The 19,211-nt window shown below is 36.5% G+C and overlaps 1 protein-coding gene across 1 annotated transcript; it reads right to left on the bottom strand.

Moving 5' to 3' along the window:
- Positions 1-1,481: 1,481 nt before the first annotated feature.
- On the bottom strand, positions 1,482-18,350 carry LOC146993484 (zinc finger BED domain-containing protein 5-like). The gene is made up of 4 exons (XM_085808267.1): positions 18,216-18,350; positions 14,810-15,089; positions 13,884-14,656; positions 1,482-1,718 (listed from the first exon to the last, which is right to left on the bottom strand). The coding sequence occupies exons 1-4, from the start codon at positions 18,348-18,350 to the stop codon at positions 1,482-1,484; spliced, it is 1,425 nt and encodes a 474-aa protein (XP_085664393.1).
- Between the last annotated feature and the right edge of the window lie 861 nt (positions 18,351-19,211).

The raw sequence follows: 19,211 nt of genomic DNA, 5'->3' as shown, positions 1-19,211 counted from the left end.
TATTTTTTCACTACTAGCGCTTTTTTACTTTCTCGTAAATTTACCAGTAACCGTTTTAATTGAGTAATATGAATATTGTTATTGAAAAAATTCACGTTTATGTAAGAAGAGCGCAAGTTATTTTTATGTTGTTTATATTCCAGTAATTAATTTTGACAAAAAATGTTTTTAATTCTACATTTAAAAATTATCCCAATTAAGACTGATATTTAATTTAAAAGAAAATATTGATATAATTGTATTGTATTTTAAATTAATATAAAGTCCCTTTTAGATGGATAAATACGTAACTGGCTTGAAAAGAAAATTAAATGAAGCAGAAGCAGAGGGCAAAAGAAAAGATGATGAAAATATCGGAAATACATCTTCGCAAAATAGTAAATCTAAATATAGAAAATATGATCCAATGTACTTATTTACATATAAGGTTATTAATGACCAAGAACGACCATTGTGTTTGCTGTGTATGAATACTTTGGCTTCAGACAGCATGAAACCAAATAAATTAAAACGTATCTAGTGATAGCACATTAAAGCAGATGTTTCGAGAGGAAAATAATATTGTTACGTTTTGGCTACGAGTAAAGGACGATTTTCCTACTTTGACAAACAAAGCTTTAGAAATTTTATTGCCATTTGTAACATCTTACCTATGTGAAACTGGTTTTTCTACAGTAGCTGTCTTAAAAACAAAGTATCGACCTCGCTTAATGATTGAAAAGGAACTGAGAACCGCGATTTCTTCAATGATACCACGGTTTGAGAAAATTTGTGCTGAAAAACAAGCTCAACCATCGCATTAAATTTTTATGTTGTAGTAGTATTAATTATATATTCTTTTTTTGTTTTTTTATTATATTTCTTATAATAAATATATTATATTTTTACATAATATTGTATATTATTTTGTAGCCCATTAAATAAATTATAATATCAGTTGAGTATTTATGAAATTTGATTTTAAGATAATTTAACGGGACGCAACAATTTGTTTTTTAAAGGGGGGCGCACCAATTTTTTTTAAAAGGGGGGCGCCGGTACAAAAAGGTTGGAAACCACTGCTATAAGTGATCCAGTTAAAAAGTAACTTAGCAAGTTCGCAATACAATTAGCTTAACGTAGTATACCGTCAGGTTATTACTCTAATAAGTGTAGATTAATATCATGTGAAGTATAAAGTATGTATGTACTAATTCATGCAAGTATTATGTATAAGTTTAATGTCATGTGATATATCATGTTTCATGTATGCATTATGGCTTATGAACACCCAGGTCAACCATTAACATAAGAATCTGTACTGAACCAATGTCAAACTGGAATAGCCCCTGTATGGCCATGTAAACATTTTCATGAAGGCTCAGTAATTCCCGGTGCGCCCTTATGGGGCACCGGGTTATTGCATCTAGATAGGGAAGGGCGTGGGACATATGCCTGTTTACCTCCGTTGAACACCAGGCGTCTCCGTCCTCCGTCACCTGTCACCTGTCCAGGTAGCTGGGTATTGTGGTAATAAGGTCAGGTGGAAATTGATAATTTATCATTTTTACAAGGAGGTCAGCATGCCAAACCTTGTCAAAAGCCGTCTCGATATCCAAAAACAGGGCAGCAATAGTCTCTTTCTTATTTACATGCTGTCCAATAATTTCTGTAATTCTTGTGATTTGGTGAACTGTAGATGACCCGGTCTGAAGCCAAACTGGTAACTCTTTAGCAAGCTGTGACGTTCAATGAAGGTTTTAACTCGATTTACAATAATACGTTCAAATAATTTAGTAAGGGCAGGGAGCAAGCTGATTGGTCTATAATCGCTGGTAGTTGACCCGTCTTTTCCTGGTTTTCTTATGACTATAATTGTAGCGTGTTTCCAGATACGAGGGAAGTAGTTTAAATTTAAGCAAGCGTTAAAAATTTTTGTAATGAGAACTACCCCTTTCCTGTTCAGGTTCTTGATGGCTTTGTTAACAATCCCGTCATAACCGGCCACTTTCTTTGGGTTCAAAACATCAAAACAATCTTTTACTTGTCTGGAGGTGATGAGATTTCCTACGCTGCGACTATTAGTAGCAATTAAGACACAATAACACGCCGAATAAATACTAATTCAGAAGTCAAACAACAAAAATCAGCGTTATACCTACAAAATTTTCACAGGACTAGTTTCGATGGTTTTACCGAACCATCATCTTCAGCTGCAAAACCGCAAATGAACAAGATAGGAAATTTGCAGCTGAAGATGATGGTTCGGTAAAACCATCGAAACTAGTCCTGTGAAAATTTTGTAGGTATAACGCTGATTTTTGTTGTTTGACTTCTGAATTAGTATTAGTAGCAATTTAATCTTTTACATGTATTTCGATGTTAACATCATTTGGATTGGGAAAATGATTTAACGCGAATTATCTCCGTAATCACTAGCGAAGATGTTTGCAATATCCTCAGCTTTATGAAAAGCCTGGTTGTTATGTTTAATTGGGCCAATGTTGTTCTCTTCCTTTCTGAGCGCTTTACTAATTCTCCAAACAGTAGAATCTGTGTGGGTCAGGCTGTCCACGAAATTATCCCATGCCTCTGAACGATAATTAATCATCATGAGCCTAAGCTCTTTATTGCATTTATTAAAATTTCTTCTATCCTGCGGATTTTGAGTTCTCTGAACAATCTTCGGAAGTCTGTTTTTCTCTAATTTTTAATCTGATGTTGTACGGGAAGGTCATGTCTTCATTTTTAAAAAACTGTGCGTTTTTTAAGGGCACTACGGATTTTTAATATTTAAGCTTTGGATAGCAGTGTCTATCTCTTCTTTTGAGTTAAGATTTGCGTTAGGAGTGATGTTATTATTAATTTCATTCTGGTACTGAATCCAGTTTGTCCGAGTCTTCATGGGAGGTAATCCATGTTGTAGCACGTAGAGGGAGTTTACTCCTGGTCTTCACCAGTGACCAAGTACATAAGACCAATGAATAAATACTGGTAGTTCGACCCGGCTTCGAACCCAGGCGAACGAGCTGGCTATATAGTTGGTTTTCGTAGTTTTTCCCATGTGTAATATGAAAACGAACCACTTTCCTATAGAAAGTCCTCCAAGAAGGTATCCTTGCCCATAGGTAGATAGCTCTTGTGTCCTTCGCCATATTCAAACAACCTAATGCAATCCATTTACTCCTTATTAACACATGTTAGGATTTAACATTTTTGTTAATTTTTTATTTCCGTAATGCTTTCCAAATAACATTATTCTGAAACTGAAAATTTTTATTTTAATATGGTATAAAATGTCTTTCATCGCATGATGTTTTCTTCGACGATATTTTTGCGTTACGTTATTTTCGTCCGCGATGTTTTTGCTGCTATGTCTTCTTCGGACACCATTTGAATCACGCAATTGCAGAAATGAGAAAGGTCGCCATAGCAAGCACCGCACTGCGAGAACAGGCACTGAGCTGATGCAAGTCCTTAGGAAATCAGGCAACGAGAGGTACAGCGAGATTGGAAGTGTTTAAAGCCGCCCTCGTAAAAGCATTTCCCATGGTGAGAGATAGGGCGAAATTACACAGGTGTGCCAAACTTAAGAAACAGCAGGGTTTTTTGACCTATCTGCATAGATTCAGCCTAAGTGACACAGAAAGATGTCAATGTGGAGAGGTGGGGGATCCAGACCACTACGTCTTCCACTGCACAAACACGGCACAGTACCATATAAGAAAGCCAAGTCAAGCTTACTGGCCACAATGGGCGGCAAATATGAGAACAAACAAAACAGCAAATAAAAAGCTACAAGCGGTAATCAGCCATTGTCAGAGAAAGTATTCTCTAATACGACGATAAGTGTCCCCAAATAGAAGTAATCAAGTGCTTAGCGCTCTGAATCATAAAATGTATAAATCACACTAAATCAATCTGGGCACACACCTCGAACCTCTCAACCCAAGACTAACTTAGATAATTAGGACTATGGCAACAACCTGCCTATATTCTTTATAATGTTTACTTTTGCAATTAATGTACAGGTCTAGGACTCGCAAGACCAGATCGTTCCAGTAAAATCTTCAACAGCAATGAGTTTTTTTTACACTTACTAATCGTGTATTTAAATTACAAGTTTGTGATAAATAAGTTCAAGAAGGGCAAGGTCAACTTATGTTATCACCTCAAGTTTATGAATGATATTATTATTTGTATGGCATTTTTGCCTTCTTAATTTTAATAAATATTCAACTTTTTATGCAAATTTTAGGAAAGAAATATCTGTATTTATGTGATCAATTGCGTGTTTGAATCTCTTTCCTAGTGATCAGCATTACGTGCTTAATTATGTTTTGTATAAATTATGTGCACGTTCTAAGGTGATAAAACTAACTATGTAATTAATGTAGGTAAGTTTCTCTTTGTAATTATGTATCAGCATTATGTATTCAAGTGTTTGGAATCAGATATCAGTTTTACTGAGTATGGTGCTGTACTTTTCTGTTTATGTTCACTTTAAAGTACTCAAGTCTGTATTTATTCCTTCTCTGCATGTACTATGAAGGTCAGTTCGTACTTGGCTAGGATTTAGACTACATAGCAGTACTTAATGATCAGTTTTATGTATTATGCTTATCAGTTTTATTTTTAGTTTTCATGTATTATGTATGCATTTTTAAGTGTTATGTATGCAGGCATTAGGGATCAGCTTTCTGTATTTCTGTACTCAGTATCATGTTAGTTTTTCACTTTAATATTCAGTTTTGTACTTATGTATGTATTATCCTGTCTGCAAGTACTACGAAAGAAAATGTAGGTGAATGGTTCAATTTGTAAAACAACTACAGTTTAAGTATGCGCAAAGAACTAAATTATGCAGGAATTTGTTATCTTAGTGATAAAAGGTACCCATTCTTTTAAATGCTCTTACATAAGAGTCAGGCACATGGAAAGTAAACTGCGTTAAATTATGTTTGGGCGCTAGGATTTTTTTAATCATCTTTTAATCTCTCTCTTTATTTTATTTATTTATTTATTTATTTATTATTATTATTATTATTATTATTTTAAGTTTACTATGTGCAATAATTTAATAGGTTACAACTTTCCTCCATGCAGGACCAACGATTTCACAGAAGCCCCATAAAGATATGACAGTTGTGTCGGGATAAGCACCCGCATGTAGACATTTAGCAAGTCCAGAAAATCCACGGCAGTTAATTTTTCAGGCAGAGTCCTCCTATCTTTACTTTATCTAACACAAGTTTCTGTCTATTCTAACAGCGATTCTTAACAGTCTTTTGATTGCTTCTTTGCTTAATTTTAAGCAGTTCCTAACAGGAAACTCTTTCCCCGTACAACAACATCCAAGCTTATATGTAGACTTTATGAGGCTCTTAGCCGTCTATTCGGCTGCGTTCCCGGAGCAGGATGGAGCAGAGAGTAGATGGTTTCTGCCAGGAAGATAACACACTGTGAGGCTAAGGCCAGGTCAGTGGTCTTCCTTGGTGGCGCTCACTCACTCACTCACTCATAACTCCACGAGAAATCAACTGAGAGACATAAATGCAGAAATGAAGCAGAGTATTTTGTACGTAAAGGATGACGAAACCATCGGAGCTGAAAAAGGAATACAATGCATACGGTATGGAATCAAACAAAAACAAGCTTTATTGAACGCATAAGTATCGTGACTCATGATTGTCTATCCAAAAGGAAGAACAACAAGCAGATGTTCCTTACTATGGGATATGCCCTCCCCTCACTGCAATGGTTGCTTCGCACCGTCTCCGCATACTCAGAACCAGCTGGTGCAACATTTCTTGGGGTAGGAGTGCCCATTCCTCAATCAGCATCTGTTTGAGTTGTTGGGTGTTCTCCGGAGGATGTAAGCGTGCTGCAATGCGTCTCCCCAAAGCATCCCACACATGTTCGATGGTATTTAAATGTAAGGAGTACGCTGTGATATCTGTGTACGAGTGATATCTTCACTTTCCAGTAACTTCTCAACAGCAAGAGTCCGATGTGGCCGTGCATTGTCATCCATAAAATTTAAGTCTGGGCCAATGGCACATCGGAACAGACGCACATGGGAAAGAAGTACCTCCTCACAATAGCGATCCCCGGTTACAGACCCTCTGTCGAAAACGTGGAGCTCAGTTCGCCAGTTCAGCATAATGCCTCCCCAGACAAGAACTCCAGGACCACCGTTACGGTGTCTTTCCTTGATGTTACTGGGATAGAACCTAGTCCCGACCTCTCGCCAAATCAAAACGCGTTGAGAATCGCTTCTGGTACTGAACCGACTCTCATCTGTAAAGATAACACGGCTCCATTGATCAATTGTCCAGTTTTTGTGCTCTGTGCACCACTGTAAACGGTGGCGTCGGTGGCCAACTTTCAACGGGAGGCAGCGTTCAGGACAGCGAGCGAATAGGCCCCCTTTGTGAAGGCGTCTGGCCACAGTAAACCGCGACACTTGTCACCCCGTTGCTGTACAGAGTTGCTGAGCAATGGCGCTTGCTGAGTGCTGTCGGCCTCTTTTGGCCTGCAGGACGATATATCGGTCATCCCCTGCAGTTGTAGTCCTCGGGCGGCCACCACCAACCTTTCTAACTGCTGTACCTGGGGTCTGGAACGCTTTACAAGCGCGCGAAACGACACTTTTGTTGTTCCGAAATCTGCAGCTACACTGGTGACAGTACGCCCCTCCTCCAGCTTTCCGATCATTCTTCCACGTGTGAAGTCGTCCAGGTGATTTCTTCTAGGCAGATTTCACGAACTGACTCACTGGCACTTGCAGCGAATATGTTGAATTGCGTCTCCGTCCTTCCTTTTATTCTACTGTTGAGCTGCGCGCGCCGACATCACGCGTTTTGTGTACGCTCACGTCGCCTCTGACGTTTCGTTGCTGATATTTGCATACGCATGACGTTTCTACTTACTTACGTGTTCATTGTACTGATCTCCAGACCTCTTTTTCTGCAATTTCATGGCTATCTGCTAAATTTTTACATTGTTGCTTAAGTTTTTCATACCAGTTTAGAAGCGAAGTTTGGTAGAAACCAGACAAGAATAGAAAAACTCACCGAGTTTACACTGAGAAAAATACAAGTGGTAAACTTATTCCATGGGAACAAACCCCGATGCGGATGTTATCCTAATAATCCTGCTGAGATTGTTTCCTCAAATTCAAGAATTTGTTGAATTCTGAAACGCGAGTATGCTAGAACAGTTATTTGACCTCGCAGTGAAAATTGAAAGTAGACGAATATCAATAAGTACACGTAGAACGGGGCAAGAGCGCAGAGTCGAGTGGACATCTCCGTAGGTCTGTAACGCAAGGAAGCCCAAGGTTTGATGGCAGCAGAAAGTTTGATAACGGAAAGTAATTTTCATTCGCTTTTCACCACGAAAAAATCACCGCCAAAATAAATTGCAGAAGAAAGTACTGTCACCCAAGAAAGAAAAAACTCCCTCTGACCGTCACTTAAACACTGTCATAATAAAAAAATCTGTCCCTGCCAGTCATTCAAATTCTATTAAACAGCGTACCAGCGAATGCTTAATGGATATAAAATTGCGAAGTAATTTCTTGGCAGAAATTTTTTTCGAAAGAACTTCAAAAGGTACAGAATTTTGTGTATTGAAGAAATGAGAGTGATTGCCGCCTAAGGCAAACGCTATGAATACCTAGGAAAGTCACATTACAGGTACAGGTGAGAAATGAGAACTAAAAGGTGCTTTCCTTTACTGTAAAAATTCTGCAGCAACAGGTAATATTACGAATGGACTTTTTAAAGGTTGTGGGGGCGAAAATCAATTTTCAGGATGCTTCGGCACAGTTGGACATTAACAAATTGGAGGAAAATGAAGTTCAGGTCTTTTATCAAAAATTTTGCCCATATACATTGACTACCAATAAGTATTTGGACACCTATGCAAATGACGATATCTGCGGTCCCAAGGTGCGCCACAAACACCGCCGGTATATATCGTGTTGAAACAGCATCGGCTTTAGTCGCATGCAAGATGCCTCGCAGTTCGGAGCTCTCTGATTTCGAGAGAAAGGTATAATTATCGGGTATCACAAATGTGGCCGATCCATAAGGGACATATCTAGCGATCTGAAGTACCCAATATCGACAGTGTCCTATGTGATTAAGAAGTGGAAGGTGAGCGGTGATTGTCGAAATGTGCCCCGAATCGGCAGACCAACGAAACTGGGGGATAGAGACCGACGAGTGCTGTTCAGAGAAATTCGGAAGAACCACACCCAACCGATAGCCCTCATCCGCGAGGAGTTTCAACAGGCATCCGGGAGTAATGTTTTAATGAATACCATCCGTAAGGAAGCACATCTGCTTGGTTTTCATGGTCGTGCTGCTGCCCATAAGTCTTTGATCACGAAGTCCAACCGTGCTTCTCGGTTAATGTGGTGCAAAAGCCCATCGAAATTGGACCGTAGATCACTGGAAACGGGTTCTTTGGAGTGACGAATCAAAGTTCACCCTTTACCGTTCGGATGGCAGGGTCTGGGTCTGGCGTCTACCTGGAGAACGTCTCCTGCCAGAATGCCTTGTGCCAACAGTCAAGTTCGGCGGAGGTGGAATTATGGCCCGGGGGTGTTTCTCCTGGTATGGGCTGGGACCCTTGGTCCCCATCCATGGTAAGCTCAACTCCGATGCCTACTGCACTATTTTGGATGTCAATGTGCTTCCTACGTTGTGGCAGTTTTATGGGTTGGACCCCTGTTACTTTCAGGACGACAATGCCAGTTGTCATGTTTCGACGTTAACCGAGGCTTGGTATGGTGCCAATGGAGTTCATCGAATGGACTGGCCTGCCCAGAGTCCAGACCTGAACCCTATCGAGAACCTCTGGGACGAGTTGCATCGCCGAATTCAGGGGTGCACTACCCGTGCAAAATCGATGAAGGAACTTCTATGGCTTCTCCAAGCCGAGTGGAAAAAAATACCACTAGCTGTCATACAAAGACTTGTGGAAAGTATACCCCGGAGGGTCCACGCTGTAATTACCTCTCGTGGAGGCTCTACCAACTATTGATTTTGAATAAAGTTAGTTTTTCTTTTCTATCACAGGTGTCCAAATACTTATTGGTAGTCAGTGTAGAAGAACCACTATTAAACGTAAAAAGAAAGAAAGCCAGGTTTACCTAGTCGGCCACATATTCACAAAGTCTGCAGAACTTTTTCTTCTACGGTCTGCTCTCATTGAATGAAACGTCTCCTTGGCGGTCATTTTCGGAATGGCGAGTTGTCGCCTTGTAGTGTTTGTAACGAACCCCAAACACGCCTTGTGGGCTTTCAGTGCAGAGAAGAGAAACTGTGTTTGTTTCATTACATAAATTTTTATTTTACAAATAAAAGCAAAGGGGAATTATGTGGAATACATTTAAAATAACCTACTGATCTTATTAATAGTTTATTTCTATTTGGATAAAGAATGTACTGAAACTGTTAAAATTTCAGTTATTATTTGTGAGAAAAGTGTTTACTTGGAAATTGTATATGTACTTTTTTTATCATTTGTGTTAGAAAGAGTCTGTTGTGTAAATTTCCATAGCGCATTAATTTATGCAAGTCAAGGAATATTTTTAAAAAGTGTACAATGAAAAGAAAATACATAACTTTCAAAGCACATCAATAAACGTTATACAAGGTCTAGACTCTGAACATCGCGAGGAACATGATACAGTAAAATAAATCTTAATGCAAAATAAACTAAGTCAAAACACTCAGTAAACATTTAAGGGCGTCGAATACCTATTCTTTTTACTAAAATTATGAGTAAGTATAACTAAAATTATATTTTATTCGAGGATACATACGCTATTTCTTAGCTCTTTTGGGCATACCACGCTCAGAAATAAATAGCAAAGGCGACGTACTAAAAGTCGCCAAGCACAAGATTCTGTAACCCCAGGTTTACTGTTTTAACCAATCGGAGCAAACCGTAAAATAAAAGGTCTGTAGGCTTTGTGGATATGCTAGTCGACCGAAGCAAACAAACAGCTTTCGAAACTGATATTTTATACTGGTATTTAAAAATTCTATACTGATTTTATTCCGAGAGCTATACACAAATTCTACGTTGTAACTCATACATTAACAAAAATTGGCCTGGTGCATTTTATGTGCATATAGGTTTAGACACTGATGATACACCGATACAATAATTTTGCACTAATGCGTATGCTGTAGCTTTTACATAAATATTATACACTAATAATTAAACATTTACCTTGATGTTACTCTGATACATATACAGATTCTACTCTGGTAAGCCTATATAGCATAAAATACCCTGGTGCGTTTTATGAGCACATATGTTTAAAAACTGAGGATACACTGATACGATAGTGTCTGTTACCACTGATGCGTACACTGTTACATTTACATAAATATATTACACTGATATTTTTCCCTGTTGTTCATTTTACAGTGATTTTGCTGTTACACATATAAATTCTACGCTATAAACATAAATTACCCTAGTGTGTTTTTATATGCACATAGACTACGACACTGAGGATACACTGATACGAATTTTACACTGATGCGTACACTATTGCGTATACATAAGCATTTTACATTCAAATTTTAGGCTGATATTTAAACAGTGCACTAATTTTACTCTGTTACGCATATAAATTGTACACTGATGCATATATATAAACAGAAATAACCCTGGTGCATTTTATGTGCACCTAGTTTTGGACACTGGGAATATACTGCTAGCTTAACGTTTGTTTTATACATGCGTACGTTGTTGCGCGTACATAAATATTTTACACTAATAGTTAAACATTTTACACTTACATATAGAGTTGCTGCGGATACATCAGTTACTTCAGTGTATTCGTGTACAGGGATCCATCATACACATACTGAATGGGGCATGCTACACAAGAGCATTAGTAAGATAAAACCAGACACCCAGGAACATGACATTTAGTACTGAAGACTAGCGGAATTCAGCAGTACACTAGATGACATGACAAAGTTCCTGTCCCCAAACCTGTAATTGTTTAATTATGAGCTTACGTCTTCTAATCGTCTTACGTCTTATGTCTAGCAATTCTTTTGGCGACTCGGAAGTTTCAAATTTAGTTTGGGAAAGTACTCATAAATGTTCATACAGATCATGCGACCATGGTTCGTTTGTATTCTGTGAAGAATTTATCACCAAGTTTCATAAGATGGGCGCTTAAATTGCAACACAACTTAATAATTAAACATATTTCTGGAAAATGAAATATAGTAGCGGATGCTCTATCAAATATAAAATTAGATGACGAGGGGAATGAAGTCAAAAGTTCAATGTTAATTTTAGATTCTTGCGAAACAGTTACTCCAGTTTAACAAACAGACCCGGAATTTGAAACATTGATACGTATTTAAAAGATACTTATGATTTTGAGCACCAGGATGTGATGTCTATTAGAACCAAAGCTGCAAATTATGAGATTACTGGCAATCTTTTATTTTACTCCAAAGTAACAAACAAGAATAATGAATTGAGATCGGCCAGTTTAAGATTAAGTATTCTGCATGATACGCCAGTTTCAGGTCATCTCAGGATTAAAATAAAAACAGTTCAGAGAGTACGAGAAGCTGTTTATTTTCAACAGATAGAAAAATTTGTTTCTGAGTATGTCAGGTCCTGCAACATTTGCCAGTTAGTCAACGATATTCATTATAGCCAGACCGAGTACAGAAAAAATAGCAGAAATAATAAATAGCAGAAAATAGGTCTTCTCTAATGAATTAAACTATTAGGCTTCTAGCCACGCGTTGCAAAAAGTAAAAATAGATATTTGCTCGTAATCGCAGATCATTTTTCAAAGCGAGTAAAAATAATTCGCGTTAAAAAAGCTTCAGATTTTAGATGGTTCTCTATCGACCCCATTCTAAGCTTAACGGGTAAATAGACATGTCCTTAAAATCATTCGCAGCTGTGTCAAAAATTATCTCCAACATTGTGATAGCAGCATCAATGAGCTTACATCTGCTTTGAGAACGGTTAAACAAAGAGGTCTGCGGAGTTTAAGATGGCAGATATCCAGAAATTAGTGGAAGAGGCGCGCCCCTGAAGCGTGGTTAAGTTTTGCTAGGCCAATTTGTGATTGAATGAATAAGAAAAATTATAATTAAGGTAAAACAACAAGCCAAACAAATATTAATTTTGAAGTCAAACGACAAAAATCAGCGTTACATTTGCAAATTTTCACAGAACTAGATTCGATGGTTTTACCGAACCATCATCCTCAGCTGCCAAAGTGCAAATGAACGAGGTAAGATAGAGTGATAAGATAAGACAAAATAAGAATGGCTGAACAGGTGTTAAGCTACTGGCGCCATCTGTACGTGAAACAAGAAAACTAAAACATAATTTCCTTAAAGGCTGAAGGATTGGAATTAGGGTCGTTAACTAGAACAGATATATTTTTTTAATGTGAAACGCCTCTAGAAAATCTAGTTCACCAATGGAAGATATTTATTGAATACGTTTGGCTGCCGAAAATAGGAAAATGTGATTTTCGGGCCAACAATGCTGGGCAATAGAGGACTTCTGTGTTTCCTTTTTCCTAACATATGCCTCACGTTCCTTAACGCGAAATTTTAAGGCTTTCTTAGTTTGACCAATGTAAATTAAACCACACTGGCAAGGAATCCTGTAAATCCCTCAGGAATTCATATCCGGAATGGGGTCCTTAAGTATGGAACTCGGAATTTTATTGATAGGTTAATAAACGACCCGAAAGTTCAATTTCTGTAAAATATGTGCAATTTTCTAGCTAATTGAGGGAAGAAAGGAATGACAACAGAATTCTTATAATGTCCTGAAACAATAGTGTGCCTTTTGGTGTGTTGAGATGAGAACTTCATAACTGCTTGGTTAATAATATTGTGTGAAATCCCCTGTAAATAGCTACTGCTTTTAAATAATTTAGCTCTTCATCAAGAGCCAATTTGGAGAAGCAAACTTGAAGTGAACGGAAAACAAAGGAATAAAATGAAGCTAACTTTTGCTTAGTTGGATGATATGATTTGAAGTGTGTAGGAAGGCAAACCGATGAAGGCTTACGGCAGTGGTTTCCAACCTTTTTGTACCGGCACCCCCCTTTTAAAAAAATTGGTGCGCCCCCCTTTAAAAAACAAATTGTTGCGTCCCGTTAATTTATCTTAAAATCAAATTTCATAAATACTCAACTGATATTATAATTTATTTAATGGGCTGCAAAATAATATACAATATTATGTAAAAATATAATATATTTATTATAAGAAATATACTAACAAAACAAAAAAAGAATATATAATTAATACTACTACAACATAAAAATTTAATGCGACTGTAGAAAAACCAGTTTCACGTAGGTAAGATGTTACAAATGGCAATAAAATTTCTAAAGCTTTGTTTGTCAAAGTAGGAAAATCGTCCTTTACTCGTAGCCAAAACGTAACAATATTATTTTCCTCTCGAAACATCTGCTTTAATGTGTTATCACTAGATAAGTCAATTATCATTTCCTGCTCTGCTGTCGTAAGGCCAAAATCATCATATTTTTCAATCACAAATGGGTTTCTAATCCATTCATATTTGGACATGTCAAGATCTTTAAAGTACAACGAGAATTGCTTCCATAGACTGGTCAAATGATTATTAATAAGAACTTTACTTTCTTCTATTTCATCAGCAAGACAGGTAATTTTAAAAGTGGGAAACATGTCAAAGTTATTATTTTTCAAACTTATTATCCACAGTTCCAATTTTTTCATAAATGCAGTAAGCTTGTCTTTCTGCGTAAAAGCATGAATTTGAGCCCCTTGCATTTATTTATTTAAAATACTGAGTCTTTGAAAAATATCAACTAAATACGCAAGTTTTACAAGGAATTTCGTGTCATAAAACAAGTGTGCTTCATGTCTATTATTATCACTAAGAAATATGGCGATCTCTTCTTTTAGCTCAAACACCCTTTGAAGTATTTTGGCACGAGAAAGCCAACGTGCCTCACAATAGTATAGAAATGATCTATATTCTGAACCCATGTCATCACACAATCTTGCGAAAAGCCTTCCCCTTAATGGGCTATTTTTGATAAAATTTACAACTCTTGTAATAACTTCAAATACTGTTAGTAGATCTTCACCCATATCTCTTGAAACAAGTGATTGTCTACGAATTATGCAATGCGTCCAAACTGCACGAGGAGCCACCTTTCGAACTAGTGCCTGTAGACCAGCATTTTTTCCTGCCATAGATGGAGCTCCATCTGTGCATAGTCCAACACAGTTCTCCCACAGAATGCCATTTTCATTAAAAAGATTATCAATGATTTTAAAAACTTCCCTTGCTGTAGTATTGCATTCAGTAGGTTTACAGAATAACATGTCTTCTCTAACATCAGTTTCCACAACATATCTTACATATGTTATCAAGTGTGCATTCTTAAGAACATCGGTAGCCTCATCTACTTGCAACGCGAAAGAAGATAGTTTTACTTTTTCTATTAATTGCTCGCAAAGATCTTCAGATATATCGGATATTCGTCTTCCCACCGTATTATCTGCAAGTGGAATGATTTTAAGTTGATCAGCATATGACTCACCGAGCATCGTTTCTATCATGTCAATAGCTGCAGGTAGCACCAAAGTTTCTCCTATTGAATGGGGTTTTTTGCATTTAGCAATTCTATAAGAAACTTTATATGACGCAAGCAATGCTTTTTGTGTTACAGACGTGGTCTTTGAAAACATTTCTTGTTGTTTATTTAAATTCTCTAATTTTCTTTGGAAAAATTCTCTTGTCTTGCCAACGTGATCTTCATATACTTTTTCAAGATGTCGTTTTAATTTATTTGGTTTCATGCTGTCTGAGGCCAAAGTATTCATACACAGCAAACACAATGGTCGTTCTTGGCCATTAATAACCTTATATGTAAATCCTAATGATAAGTACAATGGATCATATTTTCTATATTTAGGTTTACTATTTTGCGAAGATGTATTTCCGATATTTTCATCATCTTTTCTTTTGCCCTCTGCTTCTGCTTCATTTAATTTTCTTTTCAAGCCAGTTACGTATTTATCCATCTAAAAGGGGTATTATTTTAAATCAATGACTTTATATTAATTTAAAATACAATACAATTATATCAATATTTTCTGTTTGGGTCTCGTCCCAAATAACGCACACTAAATAAATTCGCTGGTTCGATTCTTTATTAATTCTCATAATTAGTTACAATCACTCATTAACTCATAGCTGTGACCAGCCCTCTTACACCGTCGATGGCTATTCTCAAACTCGTTAGATCATCACATTACAGATGCGCAGGCGCGAACATGCCGCCCCGCGTTGCAATGCTTAGCATTCAACTATTGTAATTAAGATATAGCATAAAAAAATTAAACAAGTATATCATAAACAATTTTGAATAAGTACTATTACATAAAAATCATTATTATAATTAGACATTTACCATATACATTAGCGTACAACTCAAAGCAATACAATAAAACATTTCAGTAACATAATGACATTTTATGTGAAGCACATTCAATACTGTACAATAACTATAAAGACAATACTCATTTTTGTATTGGTAAGACACATAATTTGGTAATTGGTCGTTTGAAAGTTCCAGTTTGAGTTTTTACATTACACACGCGAACCTTTCCATCTTTACCATAAAATACTTCTATTATACGACCAACCGCCCAATTGCAACAAGGCAAATTATCTTTAATTAAGACCATGTCTCCAACTTGTATATTGTTTTTAGAACTTTGCCATTTAGATCGATTTTGTAAATGACTTAAATAATTGGAGTTCCATTTTTTCCAGATAATTTGTACTAATCTTGTGATCTGTTGCCACAATTTTAACTTGTTAATGTTAACTTCCGTGATATCTGGCTCAGGGATCGAATTAATTGCTCTACCAATTAAAAAATGCCCAGGTGTTGGAACCTCTAAATCATCAATGTCCGAAGACAAGGGTGTCAATGGTCGGGAATTTAAAATTCCTTCAATCTGAATCATAATTGTTAAAAATTGTTCAAATGTCAATTTTGCATTACCTACGACACGTTTGAAGTGGTACTTAAAAGATTTAACTCCAGCGTCCCAAAGGCCTCCAAAATTAGGTGCTCTGGGAGGAAGAAATTTTCATTCGATATTCTCAGAACTCAAATAACCAGCTAAAAGGTTATCTTGTTCGTTCACTAGTTTGTTTAACCTCTTTAATTCTGCATTTGCACCTACAAAATTCGTAGCGTTATCACTAAATAGTGTTAAACTTTTACCTCTTCGTGCAAAGAAACGTTTCAAGGTAGCTATTAATGCTTCAGATGTTAGGTCTGTTATCAGCTCTAAATGAATGGCCTTAGTAACCATACAAATGAATATACACACATAAACTTTTTGATATGTACCTTTTCTCTGGTTTTTGTACTTAATTAGGAATGGGCCACAGAGGTCAACTCCAGTACAATTGAATGTAAGATTAGCTGTGATTCTTTCCTTGGGTAAATCACCCATGATTTGCTGAGCTACAATGGGATTAGCTTTAAAACATATTATACAATTTTTTACAATTTTTCTACAAACATTTCTACCACCTACAATCCAAAATTTTTGTCTTATATGATATAACAAAGATTGAGGACCCACATGCAAATATTTTAATTGATAGTAATTAACTATTAACTCTGTTAATTTATGTTTAGAAGGCAGAATAATAGGAAATTTTTTCTCATAAGTTAAATTGCTATTTTTTAATCTACCTCCAACTCTCAACAGTCCATTACTGTCAATGAAAGGGTTAAGACATTTAATAGAACTATTTCTTGGAACAACACCTGATTTTTTAAGATCATTTATCTCATTTATAAAATACTCCCCCTGTACTAATTTTATTAAAGTTTCTTCAGCTGCTCTCAATTCTCCCACTTGTAAATTACCTACCTGCTTTTGTTCTTGGTTACAATTCTTGTAAAACCTAAAACAAAAGCTTATAATACGAATTAATTTTAAATACTTATTACTGCAATTCAATAAAAAATTAACAAAATTTTTCACATTCAGATTTAAAGATATAGATAATTCAGAATCAGCAAAGTTTTTAAGTTCATTACTGTCTTTTTCAGTAATTGCTTCAGGTATAACTCTTATAGGGTACTCATCCTTCATTAAGAAGTCAGGCCCGTTCCACCACAGTTGACTTAGTTGCAGTTTTTTGGCAGACATACCTCTAGATATGAGATCTGATGGGTTTTCTTCAGAAGCGATATGATGCCACTGTGCTATTTCAGTCAGATCTTGTATCTTTGAAATCCGGTTTGCAACAAATGTCTTGAGCAGATGTGGCTCTTTGTTGATCCATGACAGCACAATCATAGAATCGGTCCAAAGGTGAATAGCAGTAAGCTCCAATTTTAACGATGATTTCACTCGATGCATCAGTTTAGCTAATAGCACTGCTGCGCAAAGCTCAAGTCTTGGGATTGTAGTCTTCTTTAGGGGGGAGACAAACGATTTACTGCATACCAACCTCACTAATGTATGGTTTGTTGCTGATGTTGCTTTACAGTAGATAACTGCTCCATAGGCGGCCTCTGAGGCATCACAGAAACCATGTAATTCAATCTTGATTCTATCTGGTAATAAAATACATCTAGGGACTTCAATGTTGTTAATTAGCTGCAAGGTAGTGGAGAATTCTTTCCATTCTTTAGCCTCCTTTTCTGGCAAAACATCATCCCAGCTCAATTTTAACAGCCATAATTTCTGCATAAATATTTTTGCTACAATTATAACTGGAGAAATTATACCCAATGGGTCAAAGATGCGAGATATGACGGATAACACTTGCCGTTTCGTAACCTTTACGTTGTCTTCGATTTTAACGTTGAAGCTCAAACAATCTCCTTTTGACTTCCATAAAATACCTAATGCTTTAGATTCTTCTGATTTACCAAAGGGATATGTTTTGTCGTTTGTTTGACACAGTTCAGTAGCATTACTACACCACTTATGGAGTAACATGCCTGCACTCTTCAAAATGCCTATTAACTGATTTTGAAGTTCTAACGCAGAACTTAGCGACTCAGCTCCAGATAGAATATCGTCCATGTACATGTCTTCTCTCAGTACAGATGCTGCTAAAGAAAATTTATCTCCTTCGTCCTTTGACAGCTGTACAAGTGTTCTCATTACCAAAAATGGTGCACTCACAGTTCCATAGGTAACGGTAGTTAGCTCAAAGCTTTTAACTGGCTTATCAATGCCTTCTTTCCATAAACTCCTTTGCAACTTCCACTGATCTGGATGGATAGAAATAGCTCGATACATCTTTTGTATATCAGCAGTGAAAGCAAAAATATATTTCCTGAATCTCAGCATAACTGAGAATAAATCATCTTGTATCACACCTCCATTATACTGTATAGAATTTAGAGAGTTTCCTTTGGTTGTCAAAGAAGAAGCGTTAAATACTACCCTCAAGGGAGTCGACTTACTTTTCTCTTCTCCCCTATATACTCTAATATGAGGGATGTAATATGAACCTCGTTCCTCCTCGCTTTCACTCACCTCAACCATATGTCCTAACTGTTGATATTCTTTTAAAAAATCTGAATATAATTTTAAATATTCGGGATTCTTTACTAAGCGTTTCCATAAGGAATTTAATTTACTCGTTGCAATTTGTTTAGAACTTCCTAAAATTGTCCGGATCCTCCTTTAATGGCATTTTAACAACGTACCTACCGGTTTTATCTCGTGTATAATTTTCTACGAAATGTTTCTTACAAATTAAAAATTCTTTGTTTTTGGGTTTATCAGTTTCAATATTTTCTAATTCCCAAAATTTTCTAAGAGATTTATCTAAGTTGTCTTCTTTCTTTATCAACCCACAATGAACCCTGTTTTCAGTCTCTGTTGGAATACTTCCAGACATGATAAAACCAAAAACTGTATCTTGAAAAATAAGATCAGGATTATTCATTCGAATTTGACTCGGTTTCAAAAGTTCATAAAAATCTCCCGCTCCCAACAACATATCTACTCTTTCTGGAACATTAAATCCTTCATCTGCTAATTTTAAATTAGGAAGATCTTGCACTGAAATTTTAATTTTGCGCGAAGGTGTTAAATCAGCAGTTATTTTTGGAATTACTAAAAAGTCCAAATTCTTTAAAAGTTCCTTCTTTA

This window comes from Stegodyphus dumicola, chromosome X1 (genome assembly GCF_044657685.1).
Source record: "Stegodyphus dumicola isolate Sdum_Otavi_A_Nest chromosome X1, ASM4465768v1".
Classification (NCBI taxonomy): domain Eukaryota; kingdom Metazoa; phylum Arthropoda; class Arachnida; order Araneae; family Eresidae; genus Stegodyphus; species Stegodyphus dumicola.
Note: the sequence above shows the minus strand (reverse complement) of the source record. Positions and strands in the feature narration are given on the sequence as shown.

Excerpts from the sequence above, each read along its gene's own strand:
- LOC146993484 (XM_085808267.1), bottom strand. The coding sequence starts at position 18,350 with ATGTATCGAGCTATTTCTATCCATCCAGATCAGTGGAAGTTGCAAAGG. Across the intron at positions 15,090-18,215 it reads CTGTGAGTGCACCATTTTTG|ATGGATAAATACGTAACTGG; the intron begins GTAATGAGAACA and ends TACCCCTTTTAG. Across the intron at positions 14,657-14,809 it reads AGTATATGAAGATCACGTTG|GAGAAACTTTGGTGCTACCT; the intron begins GCAAGACAAGAG and ends CCCATTCAATAG.